Source organism: Onychostruthus taczanowskii, unplaced genomic scaffold (genome assembly GCF_017590055.1).
Source record: "Onychostruthus taczanowskii isolate IOZ18803 unplaced genomic scaffold, ASM1759005v1 scaffold10, whole genome shotgun sequence".
Classification (NCBI taxonomy): Eukaryota; Metazoa; Chordata; class Aves; order Passeriformes; family Passeridae; genus Onychostruthus; species Onychostruthus taczanowskii.
Genome location: NW_024496526.1, coordinates 11683304 through 11704849, shown reverse-complemented (window position 1 = coordinate 11704849; position 21546 = coordinate 11683304). Strand labels below are relative to the sequence as shown.

The 21546-nt window shown below is 38.2% G+C and overlaps 1 protein-coding gene across 5 annotated transcripts in view; it reads left to right on the top strand.

The window, feature by feature from the left end:
• Window positions 1-21219, top strand: part of ZRANB3 (zinc finger RANBP2-type containing 3) — a 40124-nt gene extending 18905 nt beyond the window's left edge. For 3 of the 5 annotated variants that reach the window (XM_041405204.1, XM_041405196.1, XM_041405214.1), the window contains exons 4-20: window positions 755-933; window positions 3326-3557; window positions 5311-5396; window positions 7366-7537; window positions 7909-8037; window positions 8869-8988; window positions 9734-9853; window positions 10346-10525; window positions 11319-11471; window positions 12071-12536; window positions 13472-13669; window positions 14142-14224; window positions 15712-15813; window positions 16662-16804; window positions 18140-18271; window positions 19120-19507; window positions 19934-20350. In XM_041405204.1, the coding sequence (XP_041261138.1) occupies window positions 755-933; window positions 3326-3557; window positions 5311-5396; window positions 7366-7537; window positions 7909-8037; window positions 8869-8988; window positions 9734-9853; window positions 10346-10525; window positions 11319-11471; window positions 12071-12536; window positions 13472-13669; window positions 14142-14224; window positions 15712-15813; window positions 16662-16804; window positions 18140-18271; window positions 19120-19507; window positions 19934-20260 (3210 nt within the window). In that variant the 3' untranslated portion in view covers window positions 20261-20350. Of the gene's footprint in view, window positions 1-754; window positions 934-3325; window positions 3558-5310; window positions 5397-7365; window positions 7538-7908; window positions 8038-8868; window positions 8989-9733; window positions 9854-10345; window positions 10526-11318; window positions 11472-12070; window positions 12537-13471; window positions 13670-14141; window positions 14225-15711; window positions 15814-16661; window positions 16805-18139; window positions 18272-19119; window positions 19508-19933; window positions 20351-20387 lie in introns of those variants that run through there. The other 2 variants (XM_041405222.1, XM_041405231.1) reach the window with 2 other exon arrangements.
• The last annotated feature ends 327 nt before the right edge of the window (window positions 21220-21546 follow it).

The window sequence follows — 21546 nt, the reverse complement described above, 5'->3', positions numbered from 1 at the left end:
TAACATTTTGATGAGGGGGGGAAAGTGGGTGATATTTTTTAAACAAAACCCTAAATTCTGACTCTCATAATCATCTGTTGCCATGATTATTCACAGATGGAAATGTTCCCACCTTGACAATATGAAGCATGTAGTTTCCTGTTAAATGTAGATATTTTAACTCTTCCCCATGTCTGTACAGCTGAATTCTCACTATCTGAGCTTTCTCATGTGTGGTGCAGACCAAGGAGAAACCATCAGCCCTGGTGAATCAGAGCAGTCGTTTCTTTTTGTTGACCTGCTGGGTCAAACCCAGAGCTCTTCCCACAGGTCTTTGTTCTTCACTTACCTGTGCAATTGAGGACAAAGTTGTTGTTATTGTAAGAAGGCATCCTGTATTTTTCTTTCCTTTGCTTAGTCTTTTAAAAATGTTTTAGTAGCTTAACAAGTTGAAGAGTTTGATCATTTTAGTCTTTCCTGTTAAGACCCTGAGCTGAAAATCTTCTGAGATGAATGGAAATGCTGCTTCTACTTTGATGAGCTAACTGGATAAAATACATGTATTAATGCATTTAACTAGGAAAATCTTGTTTCATAAAAGATCATCTGTGGTAACAAAGTGATAAGTAAATACATGCTATGTAAGTAGCTCTGTGACTGGGTTTCCTTTATTTGGTTCTGTCTTTGCAAAATCTTTTGGGCTCTTGTGAATGGAATATGCTTTCTGAGCAGAGACTTCTGGTTTTAATGTTGTTATTTTCTTTTCTTTTTCCAGATGGGGCTAGGAAAAACAATTCAAGCAATTGCCATTTCCTATTACTATAAAAATGAATGGCCTCTCTTAATTGTAGTGCCTTCCTCTCTGAGATACCCTTGGGTTGATGAGATGGAGAAGTGGATTCCAGAACTCTCTCCAGATGACATTAGCATCATTCAGAACAAAACTGATATTGGGTGAGTAGTTTGTTGTTCTTCTCTAGAAAGGCTTGCTCACCACCCCTGCTCAAGCAGGGCTACCCTCTGGGCTATGAGAAACATCCCCTGGGCTATCAGCCACTCCTCCCAGTTTTCTGTTCTTGTATTATAATAGTTACTCATTTTCTTTGAAGTTGAAGGATCTGCTTTTTGCAAAGTAGCAAATGCTTGTCTGCTGAAAATTAGATTACTTCAGTGTGTCTCAAATTGAACATACACAGTTATTTCTCAACTCTGATGAATTCATTAGCTTCTGTAAAACATTTTTGGAGAACTTCTGGTGTACATTACAAAATAAGGAAGTAATTACTGTTAGAATTCCATTTAGCATGCTGAGAAAATTTGTAAGTTCGAATAAGTAATCCCTAAATAACTGAAAAGGTCATCATGACCTATGCTTTCTATCTTTAGATTTAATAGCATGAATTCATCACAGAGGCTATGTCTTGGGTGTTATTAGAATAACTCTCCTATTACCCTGGGCTGCAAGGGTGGTTTTTGTCTGCTTTGCTGTAAATGACTTGGTTGATTTTATGCTAATGTTAAGATCTTGTTCTAAAACTTTGGTGTGAGACTGATCTTCATGTTTTCTGGGAATATCAGAGAGTGACTTGACTGCCAAGATGTGTTGCTTGGAACCTTCCTGGTAACCACAGAAATCCAACTGAAAAATGCATTTTGAAAGCTTCATCAAAGGGTAATTCCTACTGATAGTCAAAATTTAAATTCATCACAGGAATATCTGAAAGGCATCACAGGTGTTTATCTGAAAGGCACTCAGTGCTTATAGTGCTGGATGCATAAAGGGGAAATGCAAAATGATGGGAAAATTAAATGGCAGATTAAATTCTGTTCCTTTTAAGATTTTTTTAAAGGAGTAGTTTAACTACTGACCTTAACTATTATTACCTATTTTTATTCAAAAACAAGGAAAGATGAAAACTTGGGTTTCTGCTCATTTAACTCCCAGGAGGCTTCCTAGCTATAAGTGAGGTTACTGTTGAACTAATTAATATTTTAACATTAGAAAGTGTTTCCTGCATTTGTAAGAAAATGCACAATGACAGCTGCCAAATTTGGTTTAGCATTTTATTAAATCCTGCTTCCATATGTTAAGCTTTGATTTCTCTCAGTTTAATACTTTGCTTTTCTTCAAAACTTCCAAGTTTACTGCTTGAGTGTTAACTTCTTGATTAAAACAGGTTAAAATAAACTTAGGCATCAGTTTAGGTTTGTAATTTCTGGCCAAATTTTAAAATGGAAGTTTCTTGAATGAATTGGTTCCACCAAAATAAATAAGTTTATTTGTATTTTTTTTTAATGTACCCTTCAGAAAGGGTAAGGGAAATTTGTGCTTTCCTGGTTGCATTTATCTATACAGTGACAGCCAGAGTCTTCAGAGCCCACAGTGCCAGTGCTCAAACCACTGCACCTTCCATATCCAGGAGCATGAATGTGTAGCTGCATTTCCTTTCTTCCTCTTAAATCCTCAAGGAAACTTCAGCTTGTTTGGTTTCTGGATCTCTTGCTACTGCAGAGCAAACAGAAATGATGCCAGCAGGGCAGTGGTGTGTGACAGATGGGCAGACCAGCTGTGACCCCATCCTGGTGACTTGTGTGTCTAACAGCTTTGAGTTCCTGTGCTGCTCCTGAAGGGCCACAGTGCTCTCTAGTGATTTTAAAATCAGTTCATGCCTTGGACCTGTATACATCTTGAAATTTGTCATAAAAGGTTCATTTTCAATTAAATACTATTTTTTCATCTTGTGCCACATTGACTCCTTGCTTCCAGGTTTTTTTTTGTTTGTTTGTTTTTTTTGTTTGTTTGTTTTCTTCTTGTTCTATTTGAGCAAAAAAGCTGGATAACAGCTCTGACAGGAATGGTTTTTCCAGGTGGTGAGGTTCAGCCCAGTCTGTATTTTCACAGTGCCCAAATACTCAGGGACAGTGCTTAATCCTCTCAGGCTGCTGGTGATGGACTCTGTACCCAGAGCAGCAGAAAGTTTGCACAGAGACATTATTACTTGAGGTGTTTGAGTTCTAATTAAGATTGTGGCTTGTGTGTAACGTTTTGTCCACAAAAAGTTACACACATCCAATGGGATGTCCCCGGAAAGGAGGCTGAAGCAATGCATCCAAATAAATGAAATTCCTTTGGAATGCAATGTGTGTCTTCTGAAAATGGTTATGAAATGTGTGTGGTTGAGAAGTGTGAGATGTTTTAAACACCAAAAGCTGTTTTGTTACCCTGACAGCCCACGTGTCAATCAATCCACATAACTTCTGAGATAAGTTTTTTATAATCTCTCTGCTATATTAATTGTCCTACAATAAAAATTTGCTAAGAAAACTTGTGGATTTTCTCTTTCAGGGGAATATCAACAAGCAAAGTAACAATTCTGGGGTATGGGCTGTTAACATCTGATGCACAGACCTTGGTAGACACTTTGTACAGGCAGAAATTTAAGGTGGTTGTGATTGATGAGTCACACTATATGAAATCCAGAAATGCCACCCGTAGCAAGATTTTACTGCCAATTGTTCAGAAAGCTCTCAGAGCTGTTCTCCTTACTGGAACTCCTGCTCTAGGAAGACCTGAAGAGGTATTTGACATATTGTGTTTGTTTTGTGTTTGGTTTATTTTGATTTTTTTTTTTTAAGAATAGTATCAATAATAAATGTTCAGTTTTGTACTTTCATTGAATATATTCGATTACATGCATTATGACATCAAAAGGTGCACTGGCTGCATCAGGAAGGACAAGTATAAGAAACTAAACCAATTTTGTTTGAGTTGATTTACAAGCTTGTTTCAAGCTTGTGCACAGGTGACTTGAGACAGTGTTTCTTGTAAGAAATTAATTTTGCATGTAACAGACTGATTGTTGGGTGAAATAAAAAATAAATAGCCTAAGCAGAGAAGTGCTTGTTTCTCCTGGGTAGGGGAGTCTTTGGTAGACAAGATCTTGTAATAAATCTTCTATATCTTCATCTGATAAAGAAAGCCCTTAGTTTCACTGGTCTTTTAGATATTCCTAATTCACTTCAGTGTTCTTGTTACACATCCAGAATGACAAATTTTCTCTTGAAGGAAGTTCAGCTTATGGAATTAGGGAGGAGCAGAGAGGTAATGAAAACCCTCTTGGGTTTTATACTGAACCCAAGACAGCTGCCTTTATTTATCAAATGTAGGGGGAAAATGTCTATATAAGTATCTAAATGAATATAAGACCTGATTTGAATTCAGGGAACTTAAAAGAGTTTTATAAATAATATTTTATGCTTCAGCATTCCTTACTGTGCAAATAGAACTTATGCCAAGATTCTTTATGAATTTAATTTGTTCAAAGAGTTCATAGCTTGGGGAAGATATCTGTGGTATGGAAAAGGGCTTGGTATATAATAAGTACTTAACCTAAAAATTTATTAAGAATATTTATGTTTATGGGTGTGGATAATTACTAAAACTTCCTGTACAAAGACACTGCAACCAGCCCTGGATGAAGAATTGAAGTTAGAAAGTGTTCTGCCTTTATAAAGTACATGGATACTGAGACCAGTGTTATTGTTAAATGTCTTCAAAGGAAATTCCATACAACCTGTCTTTGACCACTGCAATGGGATCAAAATTCATGACCAAATGGAAAATAATTGGAGATATTTTTTTAGTGATACTGATGTTTGTCAGTGGCTTACAAGGTAGAGCATAAAAAGCATTAAATGTCTTTAACCAGTTTTGTGTCATAAGCAGAATCTTTGTACAAAGTCTGTAAATGTATAGAAAATGATCTCAGAAGCCAGGAGGCTTTGACAGTATAACAGCTTGTAAAGCAGGATTCCTTCTGATTAAGGTAATCTAAACTGGTATTTATCTCCTGCTACTCAGCAGTGAAGAAGGCTGTGAAATTTCTGGTCTGCATTGATATTCTCCATTTTTTGAAGTAAAACTTAATAATTGAGTAAGTTTTTCATGTATTTTTAGGAAGCAGACCACTCATGTAATACCTGCACTGAAGCTTTGCAGAAGCCCATGTACCTGGGAAATGATAAAAACTGTATTTTTAGGAATAACTTCATTTCATCCATACTTTCTTGTTGCATGTGAATCTTTTCCAAGCTGTCAGTGCTGTTACAGTGGTCTGAGTGCTCTGTTCTTTGAGGGCTTCCCACAGCTGTCCTTTCTGAGGACTCCTGTGTCCTGTGGAATTTCTTTTGCATGCAGGCCAAGCTCCATGGGCTTTGTGCAAGTATTAAATGTAAACTTAGCACAGGAACCATGTATTGATTATTTCTGATTAGTCTTCCATTCACAGGCAATTTAATTTTTTTCACTGTTGCTGTTTTATTTTTACACAGCTCTTCATGCAGATTGAGGCACTGTTTCCAAGAAGGTTTGGAACTTGGAATGAATATGCAAAAAAATACTGTGATGCTCGTGTCAGGTATTACTGCCCTTGCTTATTTACATTCTTATTTACATTTACATGAGCATCTTTGATTTTTCTTGTCCTGCCAAGTGAGAAAATCAGTAGGTGTACCTCTACTGCTTTATCACACCCTCTTGCTTTGAAACCCAGGGTCACCTACCATCTCCTTCATCAAAGAGCATTGGGAAAAGGATGACACTGATTAAATTAATTAATTAATGCTGTTAAAGTTTGAAATAAAGTTGAAGCATTCTGTTAAGTAAAATTATTTATACATTTACTGTTGTTAGTATGAGCTGTGCAGGTTTTACCTTCAGAACTGGAGTTTTTGACTCTCAGTCTTAAGCTCATGGTCATGTAATAATTTATAGCTCTCTTTGTTATGGGATCCAGGTTTTTTTCATCCTCACCACATTTGGGTGGGAAAAAAAGTCCAGTACTTGTCTCTGTATTTCACAGGCTGACTGTCTTAGCTAAAAATTTCATATCTACAACTTTGCATGTGTTCAGAATAACAGATTTTTGTCAGCTAAATTGGCTACCATTTAGATTTAATTTTTACAATAATAATTACATGGTTTCATTTTCATAAAACTTGTTTTTCTCCCTCCATCATATGCATTTTATCAGTATTTAACTTCAAATAACATGGAAGATCACTGTCTAATTTTCAGACAGGGAAATGCTATTTTTTCCATGGTGTTTTGACTGAATGCATCTGTAATTTTCACACCACAAGTGCGCGTGGGTACAGCATGGTTAGCTACTCAATCATAGATGATTATCTTATTTTTGGAATACCATAAATGTAATAAAAATCAAGTTCAGGGTTTGGCAAGCTTTCAGTGAATAACTTTTTCTTCATGACTTGGCTGGAACAAACCATCCTGTGTTAATAAATTTGATAGGATTATTTTATGCAGCACTTCCTGTGAAAATTTGGGTGTTTTTTTCTTAGGTGTCCATAGACACCTGTTTTAAAGATGAACTCCAAACTATTTCTGTGAGGTTTAGCCTGCCATTTCTGTCTTATCCCTGATGCTGAGGGTGGAGGAAGGAAGCCTTTATAAGGACAGATATTTAAACAGACCAAGGAAGGGATATGAGCGGAAGATGTTGCAGTCTTCCATCTGTGCCATTCCCACTTCACCGGTGCAGAATTGACTCCCTCAGCCCCTTTCCCAAATGATTATATTCAGCTAATTAGAACACTGTTGATAAAGTGTTCTAATAAGGCTTAAAAATCTTAATAAGGCTTAAAAATCTCTAAATTATTGTGGGGGTTTTGTGGCTGTTTGTTTGTCTTTTAATAAAAATTACATGCTTTTAACACACTCTTCTGGCCCTGAAAAATGCTACCTGGGCTTTTCTCCAAATCTGTCATGTTCATTATTTTCTTGTCTCTTGGTGATGCTGACAGAGAAAAGCTGTTGTTCCTGCTTCAACACTTCCTCAAAAACAACAAAGCAAAGAAAGAATAAGGAAGATTTAGTTAATAAATTTGTTCTCTTTTCAGCCTTTAGCTTCTTAATGTTAGACCTTCTTCCTCTATTTAACTTTTAAAGATGATAGCTTAAGCTTTAAATTCTGTCTGCGGCAGTAACTAAGAAGGAATTCTTAGGGAGGAAAAAAAAAAGGAATATTGATGGTGATATTTGCAGTTTTCATGGTGGCTTTCCTGTCTGTAATATAACAAAGATTATTCTCACGGTGGTGTATTCTTCTCGTTAGTCCATTGAAACAGGAGTTCCAAAATTAAATCTGAAACCTCTGTTTCCTGTGGACAGTGAAGTGTGGGAAGCTGGGAATAGACAGGGGATTGTGTGCAGGTGATGGGCAGTGACTCCTGCAGGCAGTGGTGGCTGCTGAGAAGTTGAACACTTTCATATCCAACAGTGTGCTTTAAAATGGATTATGTACTGAAGATTTCTATTGAATTTGGAAGAGCTCCTGTTTACACTCTGTACTGATTTATCATTTTCAGGTTTTTTGGTAAAAGAAGGCAATGGGATTGTAGAGGAGCTTCAAACTTAGAGGAACTACATCAACTTTTAAGTGAAATAATGATCAGAAGACTGAAGAATGATGTCCTAACTCAGCTGCCTCCCAAAGTCAGGCAGCGTATTCCATTTGACCTCCCACAAGCTGCAGCAAAGGTAAATTTTCCAATTTTGCTAAAAATACATTTGTTAATAAATGGAAATACCTATGTATGGATATATATTTTTATGTATGCATGTGTATTATATGTAGTTACAAAGATTGTGTGAGTATAAAGCAGAGTATCTCTGTTACTGTTTTTTAAAATATAGCACAAAGAACACTAATACTGCAATTCCTTTCTTCATCAATGATAAAATTTATTCTAATTCTAGTACAAACTTCTCTTCTGTCTTCTTTTCACATAGATTTTGAATCCTACAGTTAGTTTTAGCCAATTTTGATAGGGTTCTCCAAAGTTCCTAAACATTTCACACTTAAAACATACCTGTACTTTGTCTAACCACTGCTCTCTTCTGCCAATTAGAATCTGAATGCCACTTTTGCAGAGTGGGAGAAATTAATGAGAAGTCTGAGATCAGATTCCACTGAAAGCCACTTTTCTCAAGTCATGAATCTGATCACACGCATGTATAAGGAAACAGCCATTGCCAAGGTGAGCCTGCAAGTCTTTCCTCAGTATCCCTAAATTATCCAGCATGTGTTTTTAACCTCACAGAATTGGTTTTATTGGCCAGAATACGAGATGAGGTTATTTGGTTTGTTTTGTAATCATGACATGGAGAAATACTCTCTCTTTTCCTGTATGTTTATGGAATAGGCAGAACCCCATTACAATGAAAAAAGAAATCTGAAGACCACTGCAATGTGTATTGCATTAACTGTTGATCACTGATAAATTTTGTTATTAATTGTCATCATTTCTTTAATGGCTTTTTCAAAAGATACTGAAAATAACATTTGACACAAAAGAATTCTATGAATTCTTAAAGAGCAATATTTTATGATTATGCTATCGTGACCATATCAAATTTATTCTTTCAGTTTTGATATATGGCTTTGTGCATGTGGATACAGAAGTTCTGATTAAATATTACTTTGTCTGTTTGAAATATGTTTGTTTTTCTCAAATATGGATTAAAACATCAGATAATGATGTCTGAATTAAAAGGGGGAGTTTATCTACATCTTGATCTGGAAGAAGTACCATGTAATTATATGATCTTTTGAGGATAAATGTGTTTTTTTTCTCTCTCTGAAGGAGTAAGTTAGGTTTCTCAAAGACATCAAGTTGTGATTTTTTTAAAAACAAAATTAATCTGAATTATTTGATTCTTAGCAATGTCAGTATTTGATAAAATCTTACATGGTTAACAAAAGATATGGAAATTTACCTTTTCATGTTACAAGGAATTGAAAGACATGAAAATAAAAACTGTCTTTTTGAACATTTTGTGTGTCTCACTAATGAAAACACTCACTGCAGGCAGGAGCAGTCAAGGACTACATCAAAATGATGCTTGACAATGACAAACTGAAGTTCCTCGTCTTTGCCCATCACCTGAGCATGCTGCAAGCCTGCACAGAGGCAGTGATAGAGAGCAAGGTAAAGCCTTAACAAATGTGCACCCAAATTTACCTCACTTACACAAAGGGCTGCCAGCTGTGTTTGAATTCAGCAGAACTGCACACGAGTACAGCAGTGGAAGGATTTTATGTGTGTACGGATCAGTGCCACTGGATTAGAAGGGATCATGTGGTTCTTAAGATCTGCTTTGTGTTTAAGGATGATGTAAACACACTTGTATCTGGTATGACTTTATTAGTAGTAGTATTAAATCAATGCTGTAGGCAATTGTTTTCCAGATTTTTCAATCAGTATGCTTCTGTCTGTTTTTGAGGGGTTTTAACAACACACTATCATCAAACCTGATGTTTAATTCAAAGCAGTAAAAATGTTTGCAAACAGCTTTCACCCTATTTTGATCATGGACTCTTAACTATTGCTTGGGAGTGGTGGCTAACTTCTCTATTTTGTATTTTTATTCTTTTTAACTGTTTGAAATTTTAAAAAATGGTTTATTAAAAATAATTCCAGATTCTTCTGTGAAATATTCCATTTTAAGATCCCATGTTCATTTATCTTCTACTTTTGCAAACAGGGAATATAAAGTCTACGCTTCTCTAGAGAGAGACTTAATTTTAAATCAAAGGGCAAGAGTGCTGATGTATCCTGATCCCCATGGCAGGAACAGAACAGTCCTTTTTCTATTTTTATTGGGGGACAGAGAAGGATTGGGTCTGAAAACAGGCACTGATGATGTCATTTAGTCTCTGTTCTGATGTCACAGGCTCGCTACATCCGAATAGATGGGAGTGTTCCCTCTGCAGAGAGGATTCACCTCGTCAATCAGTTCCAGAAGGACCCCGAAACCCGCGTTGCTATTTTGAGTATTCAAGCAGCTGGTCAGGTAGGGCAGAACAGAAAATATGAGAACTAATACACTTGAAGAATATAGCTACTGAAATCATTGATTAATGAAGTGGTTTATTGAAGGCAATTTATCTTTGTTCAGTTTGTCCTTTGCAGGCCCTGTGTTCATTTCTTTGCACTAATCATGTTAACTGTTCTAAGCCTCTATTGAATTTATTTGAGCTAAATGATGATAAGCAGCAGTACTTAATTCTTGAATAATTATAAAAACTCCATTTCTCTAAAAGCACTAGATTAATAAGCAATAGATGTTATTCCATAATGAAAAGCAGTGTGCAGTCATTGCACAATATTGAAGTATTTTTTTAATCTGAGGCCCAAGGAAGAATCACTAAAATAAACCCATCTTCTGTTGAGGACCACCTTGATCTTATTTCCATATTAAGATGTCCTGTACAACCTTTAGATGTTTAAAATTTTTGTGTGTGGTATTTTGTTTTTAAAGAACGCATCTACTTATTCTGCTTAGGGTTTAACATTCACTGCTGCCACTCACGTCGTGTTTGCTGAATTATACTGGGATCCAGGCCACATTAAACAAGCAGAAGACAGAGCACACCGCATTGGGCAGTGCAGCTCAGTGAACATTCACTTCCTGATAGCCAAAGGAACCATGGACACCCTCATGTGGGCAATGCTCAACCGCAAGGTGGGTGGCCGTGGGGCCGAGGGGGCCGGGCTCGCTGGGCTTGGGCTGCACTCCGGTGCCACTGTCTTGTTTATCTGCAACACTGAGACAAATTGGTACACCTGCAATGGCTGATCACCAAAATGTCCATGTTTGTTCTGATTTAGTCTTCTCTGGCTTTTTGCTCTTCATTCAGAATGCAAAGATAATGAGTTTTGCCAAGGGGAACGAGATGGTTCATATCCACAGGAGATGGTTGTTTTATCTTCTAGCTCTTTATTGCTGTTGTTTCTCAGCCTAAAATTTTAAGGGATTCAGGCATTCTGCTCATTCATAACAGCTAGAATTTGTTGTGGGTGGTGTTTTTTTAATTGAATGAATGTTGTGCCTAAACTAAGCTTCCTTTCTGAGAGGCAGAGGCATTCTCTTTTTCAGTAGATCCAAGATTACACTGATCTTTTCTTCTGTTGCCATTTTCTACAAGTATCACTTAATTGTTGTTAGCAGTTGGAGAATCATAGAATGGTTTAGGTTGGAAAGGTCCTTAAAGCTCATCCTGCCTGGTGCATTATGACTCTCCTTACACATGCCAGAGATGGGGCTCAGAAATTCAACAGCAATTTACTTTACAAGCTCTGTAACAAAATAATTCTGTATTTGTCTCCACTTGCCAAGCAAAACATGTTAAGGCTGTTAGAGGGTGTACACAGTGTATATATTCTCTTTTATCTTCAGTAAATACTGACATTTTGTGTACAGCTTCCCTGGTTGCAATGTGCTAAATACAGCAGTTACAATTATTGTGTTCCTGCAGGCCAAAGTCACAGGCAGCACCTTGAATGGCAAGAAAGAGAAAATGCAGGCTGAAGAAGGGGATAAGGACAAATGGGATTTTTTGAGTTTTGCTGAAACCTGGACCCCAAATGAAAGTCTAGAAGATCCCCAAAATGAACTTCTATTTACGCATGTAAGACTTGAAACTTTTTCTGCTTCCTTTCATTTAAAAAAAAAATGTAGCAGCCATTTGTTTCAGCTTTCTGTATCCTTCAGACATTACTAATGGAGAAAAATCAAAAAAGTAGGAAAAAGTAATGCAAATTCCATTTTAAAACTAAGGTGAATTTGGGAAAAGTGCTCTGTGGGGAATAAATGTCATCTACATCTTCTGATGGGTCCTTATGTTATGTTTAGGTGACAGAGCCACCTTCAGAATCAGATAAGACCAAGTAATTTCTGTTCAAATGACATCTTTGCTAACTGTGCTGAATTAATTGGACTAATGTTTAATTTGGACTAATATTTCTTGTAATGAACATCTTCAAAAAAGGCACACAGCTTATCAGTTCTGTGTATCTGTTTTCTGGTAGAAAACAGATTTCAGAATTTCCAGCAGAATATTGAAAATACTTTTGTGGAATCAGGAGAGAAATGTTGAATTGCATTTTCTGGTCACTGTTCTTGAAGTTATCTTTTGTTTAACAGTTTCTGATGCAGTCACAAGGGGGGTTTAGAGGTCTTTTCCAACATAAATGATTCTGTGGTTCCTATTCCTTTCCTTTTCCCTAGTTTGAAAAGGACAGACAGCATGACATCCGTTCCTTCTTTTCCCCCAAATCCTCCACGGAGAAGAAACGCAAAAGATTTTCTGTTGATGAATTGTTATATAATGATTCAGAATCTTCTGCAGTCACAAAAGAAGAGGGTGCAGAGAAGAGCAATGAAAACCTGGATTCCACAAGGATAAGTGAGGTGGAGGCAATTTGTGATGGAGATACTTGTGAGCATGAAGCCAAAAGAGCAAAGAGCATAAGTGGATTGACCCCAGTGAGCTCCAGTAATAAAAAGAAAACATCTCTGACTGGAAAAAAGCCTTTGTTTTCAGAAAAAAACAGTGAACTCCGTCCTTGTGGCTTAAATACTTCAAGTGAAAGTACAGATTTCAATGAAGTTTGGCACTGCAGTGCTTGCACTTACACTAACAATGCTCTGCTGCCTTACTGTGAGATGTGCCACTGCCCTCAGAGCAGGGATGGTGAGTAAGGGGTGCTGCAGAGGGAAAGATGCATTTTTCATTTCAGTTGTGATCAGGCTCAATAAATACAATTTTTTTTAACCTATGACTGCACAGAAGTCCAGGAAAATATGATACTCCTTAGTCTTGCTTTCCCCAAGGATCTTTTACATGAGTCTAACTTGAAACAAGTGAAAAATACCCTTAAAATGTTAACAGGATATAAATTCCATAAGGAAGAATATATCCATTGTTTTGTTTGCAGCAAACGTCCCTCTCATCTTCCTTGAGGTTTATGGTTATTCTGAATACAATTAAACAGCAATACTTTTCTTCACCTTTCAAAACTGAGCAGTGGGGTGTTGGAGTTTTATTAACTTGAGCATTGTGTATTTGTCATGAGAGACATTATCTGGAAAATATGGCTTTTCTTTCTCCACCAGCTCACAGTAGATTTCTTTTACTAAATTTATTTAAGCAATCTTAAAAATTAATGAAACATTTTTATAAATATATGCCAATGTTTGTCATTTCAGTTGCAAAGCCATGGGTAAGGTTCTTTTTGCTTCCTTTTTTATTTGTTTAAATCTCTGGGCTTGTTCAAATAAGGACAGCTTCTGAGTTTCACAGCTATAAATCAATGCCTTGGAAAACTACTTTGTATGTTTATGGTATACAAACTGTATATAATATAGAATTGCTAACTGCATTGTTTATTACATATATATTTTTACATTAATCTGGGTGCACAGGATTACATAAATTAAAAGCTTTGTTCCATGTGTTTGTGATCCTACCATTAAAGTTAGCTCTAACTTCCTAAGTTGCACCATAATAATATTAGAGAATGCAGTGCCATTTCTTTGTATTTCAGTGATGTGTTCCTGTCTCAGGTGTGTTATTAGGTACCTGCCAGGGAGCACAAATCATTGCTTTGCTTCTTTCTTTGTCTTTAGGTGAGAGAAATGGTGAAGCTCCCAGGAGCCAGACTGAGGAAGGAGTGTCAGAGGAGCCCAGGAGACATGGAGAGAGAGCAGAGGGCAGTGCTGAAGGCAGAAATTTGGGGGAACTGGAGGCCCAGAAATCTCTTGAAACCAAAGAACAGGAAACTATTGGCACTGAAAAGGAAGAAAGCGAAAAAGAACGTGGAGAAGGTAAAGTGGGACACTGAAAGAACAATTCTATCCCATTGTGAAACTTCACTTAATGCCTCTGGCATGAAAAACAGCTTTTAAATAAAAACCTGCACTTCCAAAACACAGAAGTACAAACACCAGCATGGGACTTTCTCTTTTTGGCCTGGGCCATCTGCTGAATTTGGATGTTGGATAAGCCCAGCCTTTCCACACAGCTCCTGGAGCAAACCAGAGCTGACTGACTTCAGGACTGCGTCAAACCAGCAGCTGGGAATGGGGATGGTTTTACTGAACTCGGGACAGACACAGGCAAACAGATGATGGGTCATCCAGGAGAAACAGAAATAAAATACACAAATACCTTCAGAGTTTGCTGCTTGAGCTCTGCACCTTATGTTGTTTTGATAGATACATATTAAATATTTTTTTTAATGTCAGAGTAGAATGACTGAATAAAAATCTTTAATGCCAACATTTTTTTCTGTTGTAGATAAATCAGACACATTCCAAATATATGATGGGCTTATGTTCTGTGCAAGCAGGAATACTGATAGAATCCACCTCTATACAAAGGTAAACCTGAAATATGCATGGTCATTGTTATTTTAAAATTGCAAAGGGGAATGTTGCCCTATGAAATGTTTTTGTATGCTCTCCTTTGTTATGTGTAATGTAAAAACATTAATATTTTTGTATTAACTGAAATGTACAAAAATTAGGTAGTTTATCCTTCTAGTTCTTTTTCTCAATGGAATTAAGCAATAATTCCATAGATAAATAACTTCCAACACTTGGCTTACAGAACTGGGCTAATACATTAAATAATCTGTTAGAAATTCCAGTGACAGTTGTTTAAAATTCCCTTTTTATTATTAGTGTCTTATCACAAAATAACTTGAATAGAATAACATTAAAAATTCAAATAAAAAATGACAGTAAATCCTGTCACACTACGTAAATAAAATATTGCCACATTTTCAGAAAGCTCCACATTAGTGCCATTTGTAAGTTAATAAGTTCTTGAATAAAGCCCATTATCATTAATTTCCAGTGGTGATTGGGTACAGAAAGCAGCAGCTGGGAATTTTCCAGGTCATTATTCAAGAGGAGATCAGGACTTGCCAATTTCTTCTTTCAAGTGATAGGAAAGTTCAGTGGGAAGATTTCTTCCAATTCACTGAGTGAATCAGTGTGTTCAGGTGCCACTGAACAGCACAGATAACTGAGGGCAAGCCTTTGAGATACGACATTTCTATGAGGCTGATACAGCTGGGAGAAGTCAAAAAGAGTCCAAAAGTCCTCTTGTATCTGAAAATTTGCTGTATGTACTTACAGTGTATGCTCCTGCCTAGCTTCACATGTTGTATTCAGAGATGCATTTTGGGTGGGTTTTGGGCAATTTGGGTTTTGCTGGGATTAGAGATTCATTGTGCCAGATACTGCACAAAATCTGCTGAATGGTGAGACCCCATAGAGCAGATAGACCCCATAGACCCCATAGTCCAGATACTGCACAAAATCTGCTGAATGGTGAGACCCCATAGAATTCTGCTTTGACTCCTTCTCTTGAATGCTTGTGAGTCATCAGTAAGTTCCTTGGCTAGATTTACCCACTGGGACAACTTACTCCTTTAAAAATTAAATGGAGAACTTTTTCAGACATTAAAAAGAAGTATGATAAACAGTGTTAAAGAATTCCTTTTTTTAATTGTAATGAAGTGACATTCTCCTATCTCCAATCATTCATTTCCCTTAGAATTCAATCAAGAGGATTGTAATTTCAGTTTAACATAAGGCAGTTTGTGTTTCTGAACTGTCTGCAAGGAAAAAGTCAGATCTATTAAAAGTTAAAATGTTAAGCCTTGTTACTTCTAGGTAGATTAATATGAATAATCTTTCTTGCACTTTTGCTGTTATCTCTGTGCCTTATTGTTAAGTCTGGAAAAATTTGACCTTGAGGAACTAAATTTAGTAGGAAGGGAGGAGAATTCACTTGAAACAGATTACTTTTCTACATTGTGCTACACTGCATCTGTAAACAAAACTGTTTGCTTTTCTAGGATGGTGAACCACTGAATCATAATTTCATTCCACTGGACATACAGCTGGATAACTGGGAAGATTTACCAGAGACTTTCCACAACAAAAAAAATCGTGCATTGGTAAGAACAGTTCTACTGGCACAGCAATATAATATTTAATGCAGAAGAAGACTACTTACTTTTACAAAAATAAATGCAGAATACTGCCTGGCCTTGGGATATAGGCACATTTTCATCAAAGCAATCTTACAGATGTTGATGTGAATATTAATTATGGAATCTGTTGCTCTGGCAAATTATTGTGCCTCCTGTTCACAGTGCAGTAGAAGGAATTAACCAGGCATCATTTAATTTCTCGTTTACAGGATTAGTTGCTAACTTTCCTAAGTCAAGAAAATAACTTCTTGAAGGTTCTGAATGAAATGGAACCACACTCTAAATAAGAATGTTGTAGATAGTATCAGAGCTGCAGGCCTGAGCAGGCCTTCATTCTCACTCTCCCTTTGGTCTACTAACAGTTTTCAAAGCACTGGCAGGCACAGCTCCAGAGACATTCAGCTAATTGAGGAATAAAAAGATCCATTCATAATGGGGTTTGAGAAAACACTGCAAACACAAGTACTCAAGCAAGGAAATCCACATTTAAACTGGATGAGAAATATTTTCTGCTTCATTTTTCCAAACAGAAAACCATCATGTAGGAATAAAACTGATTCTTTCTGTAGGTTCTCCAGCAAGGTTGGAATTTGAATTTGTAATGGGAATACCTGACTGAACCAGCTGTTGTGTGAAGCAGCTATTGAGTGGGTTCCACAGGTGGGGGGTGTGAAGAGTTACTTGAAAGCACCATGTCTGGTTGTAGGAGCTGCTTCCAGCCAGGATGGAAGGCACTAATCCATGGCACTGTTTTGCTATAATTAACTCTGTGCAAAGCCTGCCCTGCTGCTGACTGTCATGTTCTCTGCCAGATCCTGAGGTTTGTGAAAGAATGGACTCATCTAACAGCAATGAAACAGAAGATTGTCAGAAAAAGTGGTCAGCTATTCTGCAGTCCCATTCATGCTGCAGAGGAGCTGTCTAAAAAGCAGTCAGTGGGCAGCAGCACAAAGAGGTATGTGGAGTTTGGTTTTAATTCCTCCTACTGATTATTGCAGAAAGTTTGATTTATGTAATGTGGCTTTCAGTGGAATGATGCTAAGTCTGAACTGGCCATGCAGTGATTGCTTGTCACAGTGACAGAGGCAGCCAGGCATGTTGGTGAATCTGCTGGAAGTGTCTCCTTCCCTGCCCAGCTCTGTGCCCCGTTCAGCAGCTGCTCTGGCTCTGCTGCACTGCATGCTTCAACATCTGGAACTTGCCAGGTGTTTTTAAAGGAAAAACCCTGACCTCAGGGCCACAACAGAAAAGGAAGGTCAAGGGGTGTTTTCCCCCACCTAGAAGCAGAAATAAATCATTAGTTGCCATCAGTGATATAATGTTTTATTCATAATTCACAGCCAACTCAAACCCTTTCCAGTTCTTGTTTTTTCTTTAAGCAGTTCTGTTCTCTGTGGATGACCTTTCTCAAAACTGTGTTTCTCTTTGCTGAGTGCCACTGAAAAGAGCTGGTGTTTGATCCTTGTTAAAACCTAAATGTACCTTTGATTCCCTTTCTTTTTCTGATGTTGTCTTCCTTGACAGACATGTCATTGCTCTGCACAGAACATGTCATGCAAACCATCTAAAACCTTCTTATTCCCCTCAATCCCTACTGTTAAATTCCTCAGGGTGTGACTCTATTTTGGCTATAGGTAAGAATGAAATAAATAAATAGTTTGTAATTCCAGTAGTATAATAAGCAGAGGGTAGTAAGTGTTTGTTAACCTCTTGCCTGATTGTGTCCTTCCATGAAATATAGGAAAAATCAGTGAATGGTGTTAGAAAACCTGCCAGGACCTACAGCAACCTTGGAGGGTGGGGTGTAGGGTTTGACAGATGTTCAGATCAGAGATGTCCACAAAAGAAGTTGTCTAATAGTGGTTTCTGTGAAACAATTTTAACTTAGAGCAGTTGTGTTTTACAGGGTTTCACATGAAAACAAAGTGGGGAGATCAAACACAAGTAACGGAGCAAGGAGTCCTCTAGATCTTGTAAAGCTTTCTGGATTATCCAGTGTTACTGAGACATCACCTAACTGAAACAAAATGCCTGTCAGGTTTCACTGTCAGGCAGTATCAAATTGCAGTCACTACAAACCAAGTTACCTGTCCACTGATTAGAATTCACTTTTAGAAAAGGGTATTTAATATGGAAGTATATAAAGCATGTTTTCCCAAACTTTCTTCGTTTCTCATCCAGAAAATGAGGAATGTGTGAAGAGAATGTGCTGTACCAATCTTGCTGCAGCCCAGAGTGCTGTTCCTCTAGGGAGACTGCTCCCTTTGCTGACAGGGTTTGTCCCTCTCAGGTATGTGACCAGGGAGGATGTGGCAGCAGCCTCTCTCTTCAAGGCCAGCAGCAGCGGGGGCAGCGTTCGCCTCATCTCCAAAGAAACGGGGGCTTCTCTGGACAAAGGTGCTTCTCCTAAACCATCCACAAAGTAGGTTTATTAATGCAATAGGATGATTAAGTTCTTTTGCCACATTTTTAATGGTAGTAAAACTATTTGCTATGAGTGTCTGCTTTGCTGAAGTACAGTAGTTAGGTAAGAAACTTGCTGTAGTGCTAATGAGCTGTTTTATGCTTTTAACAATTCAGATTTCATCTGTTGTCTGCTGACAGAGCTGCTAATTAACTGAGTCTGACTAACATAAAACAAGAGAATAGTTATGTGATTCAGTTAGAGAAAAGAATGTTAGCTCAGCCCTCCTGTGAGGTCAACATCAAATTGAGGACACCAAATTTGCCTAAGAATTAAAAAAAAAAATGGGAACAAGGAAGTGAAAATTCCAAACAGAAATTGGCCATGTAAAATTTTCCTAAACAAGCACTGTGTATCCTACTTTGTTTTGAGTAGGAAATTCATAGGCAGCCATGGAGATTGTAAAGAGAAACTAGGATCTTTCCTTTGACTTTATTACTTCTGTTAAAGAGGGGGCTGAAACATTTTGCTTTTGTATGTGTACATGCCTGATAGAAATCACTATGTCTTTATAAATACAGCATTATTTCCGCTAATAATTGAGTGTAGTAAGATGTGCAGAAGAAAAATCTGCCTTGTTATACTGCCAAATTTTGTTTAAATGGAAATGTAAAGCAAGTAAAGGCTTTGCACTGTGCAGGTATCAATCTGAGCAAGGTATTATTTCAGCTAAAAGTTTTCAGAACATAAAGACTTTTCAGAACATAAAAGATACCTAATTGAAATACACAGTGCATAAACCCCCCATGAACCGGGCTGCTGAACACATCATTTATCCGGAGCTGTACTTTGTTCTCTGCCATCAGATTGCTTCCAGAAACTGAAAATGATCCCTCAGCCCTTCCTCTAGGGCAGACTGATGCTGGAGGCTCATCCCTGTGCAAAGGGTATCTGCAGGCCCTGGACAACCAGGGGACCCCGCTGTGTCTGAGCTGCCAGCAGCCAACAGCTGAGCCCCCGCCGGGCTGCCCGGCCTGGGACACGCGCTTCTGCTGCCACGCCTGCCAGGAGGACTTCTCCATCCGCTCCAGCCAGAGCTACCTGCGCTCCAAGGTGTTCCAGATCGAGCACGGCGTGTGCCAGTGCTGCCAGCACAACGCCCAGGAGCTTTACCTCAGCGTCAGGGATGCGCCCAGGAGCCAGAGGAAGCAGCTTCTGGAGAGCTCTTGGATGTCTCACCTTCCCCTTGGGCAGGTGATGGTTCTGGGGTTTCAGCAGTAACAGCTGGTCTGTGTATGGAGAGTTCAGAGACAGCCAAAAATGTTCTTAAAGATTTAAGATAGAAAGGGAACCTAGCACCAACAGCAGAACAAGAAAAAACAAGTCCTTAAAAACAAATTAACTAAATCCCATTGTCTTGTAACACCTCTAAATGGCACAGGCATCAGAGCTCTGATTCTGTAGGGAGGTACACGTTCAGCCAGGGCTGGCTGAAAACATGCCAACTTCTTAAGAGTTGTTGCCTGTCCAGTGGGAGTAACTAAAAAATGTCAAGGCTGGCTTTCTTTATCTTGATGAGAACTATGGCTAGCTACTTCCCAGAATTTCTTTGTTCCTACAGTAGGATGTCCATGTAGTTGAGGAGTGTCTCACCCCTGCCATGTCCTTTGTGTGCTGCAGCTGAATGAGATGATCAGGAGCCCGGCGGAGGGGCAGTTCTGGCAGGTGGACCACATCCAGCCCGTGTACAGCGGAGGAGGACAGTGCTCCCTGGAGAACCTTCAGACCCTGTGCACAGCCTGCCACAGGGAGGTCAGTGTGTGGAGCCAGGAATCCTGCTCCTCTCGCAGGCAACAGCAGGGGGAAACTGCACTTAGGCTCCTCCTCAGCCCTGTCCAGAACCCCAGTGCTCACAGCCTCTCCCTCCCACACAGCCAAGGTGGAAAGGCAGCATTAAACTATTACAATACGACAATTCCCTCTGGATTTGGGGAAATTTTGCCTTAATAAACATTTGCATTTCATCATGCTGTCTACTGCAGAGACAGACTGGAGTTTAACTGTGGGCTAATGCTGTCTGCAGAACATGTTTCCAAGTATCAATACTGAACCAACCTGTCTCTCTCTTTTGCAGAGAACTGCAAAACAGGCCAAGGAAAGAAGCCAGCTGAAGAGAAGGTCTTTAGCTACAAAGTATGCCTGTGACATCACCAAATTTTTTGTGAAGAAGTAAAATGCACATACATTCAGGTACATTGTGACTACGAAACCAATATAGTTAGTGTTTTCCTCTTGCACTGATTTTACAGAAATTGCTGTTATCATGCTGTTGGTAGACAGAAGAAAATAAGGAATTAAACCAAAGAAATTATCTGTAACATCCAAAGTACTTGATCATCATGTTTTTTAATGGCCCTGTTTTAAAGCTAAATTCCTGTGTATAACTTTAATGCCATTTTGAAGCATTATGGTTTCTTCTTGCAGGGTAGTTAGGGCTGCAAGAATTTAAGGAAGTTCTGTGGAACCTGCTGGTGGTATTACTGGGTTCAATTGTATTGGGAACTTCATGGACCTAGAAGGTGTCTTAGTTTCAATTCTTTTTGTTGCTCACACACCAAAACCACGGAGTAAAATACAGTGATTATGACAAAAACTAGCACAAATTATTTGTTTCCTCTAGTGCTGCTCACCCACAGAAGGCTAACTCCTGGCATGGGCCTGACTTACAGGATTTTGGCATTTAGAATTGATGTCAGTTGAATTCTGGTTTTATTTAAACCAGCTTGTATTGAAATGTTACTCAGGATAGGAAATATTAAATATTAGCAATTATCTCATCAAAGGTCGTTTCTGGGAAATGCTACAGTCAAATTCTCCTTAATGAGATTGCAGAGATACTGGTAATTTTGGACTGCTTACCTGGCTTGCTTTACAGTTACTTTAAATAAATACGGTTCTTTCTCCTGATGATTTTTTTTAATGCTCTGTGTCTCCTACCCCCGAATGGTGAACTGTAAGCTCATACAGCAGAGCTGTGCACAACACATCATCTCACAGTGCAAGCCTGAAATTCCAACTACAGCTACTTAAAATAAGCTGAGTTATCCTTCTGAGAAAAATCTTTAAAGTTATAACTCTTGAACAGAGAAAAAGACTGTTTAAGACAAGGTAGTTGCATGAGTGCACCATTTTCTACAGTCAAACTAACAGGCCTTTAGCTGTGTTGATGATTGTGGTGTCTGAGTTTGATAAAGGAATCACCTCTCCAGCACTCCAAATGACCAAGTAGGAAT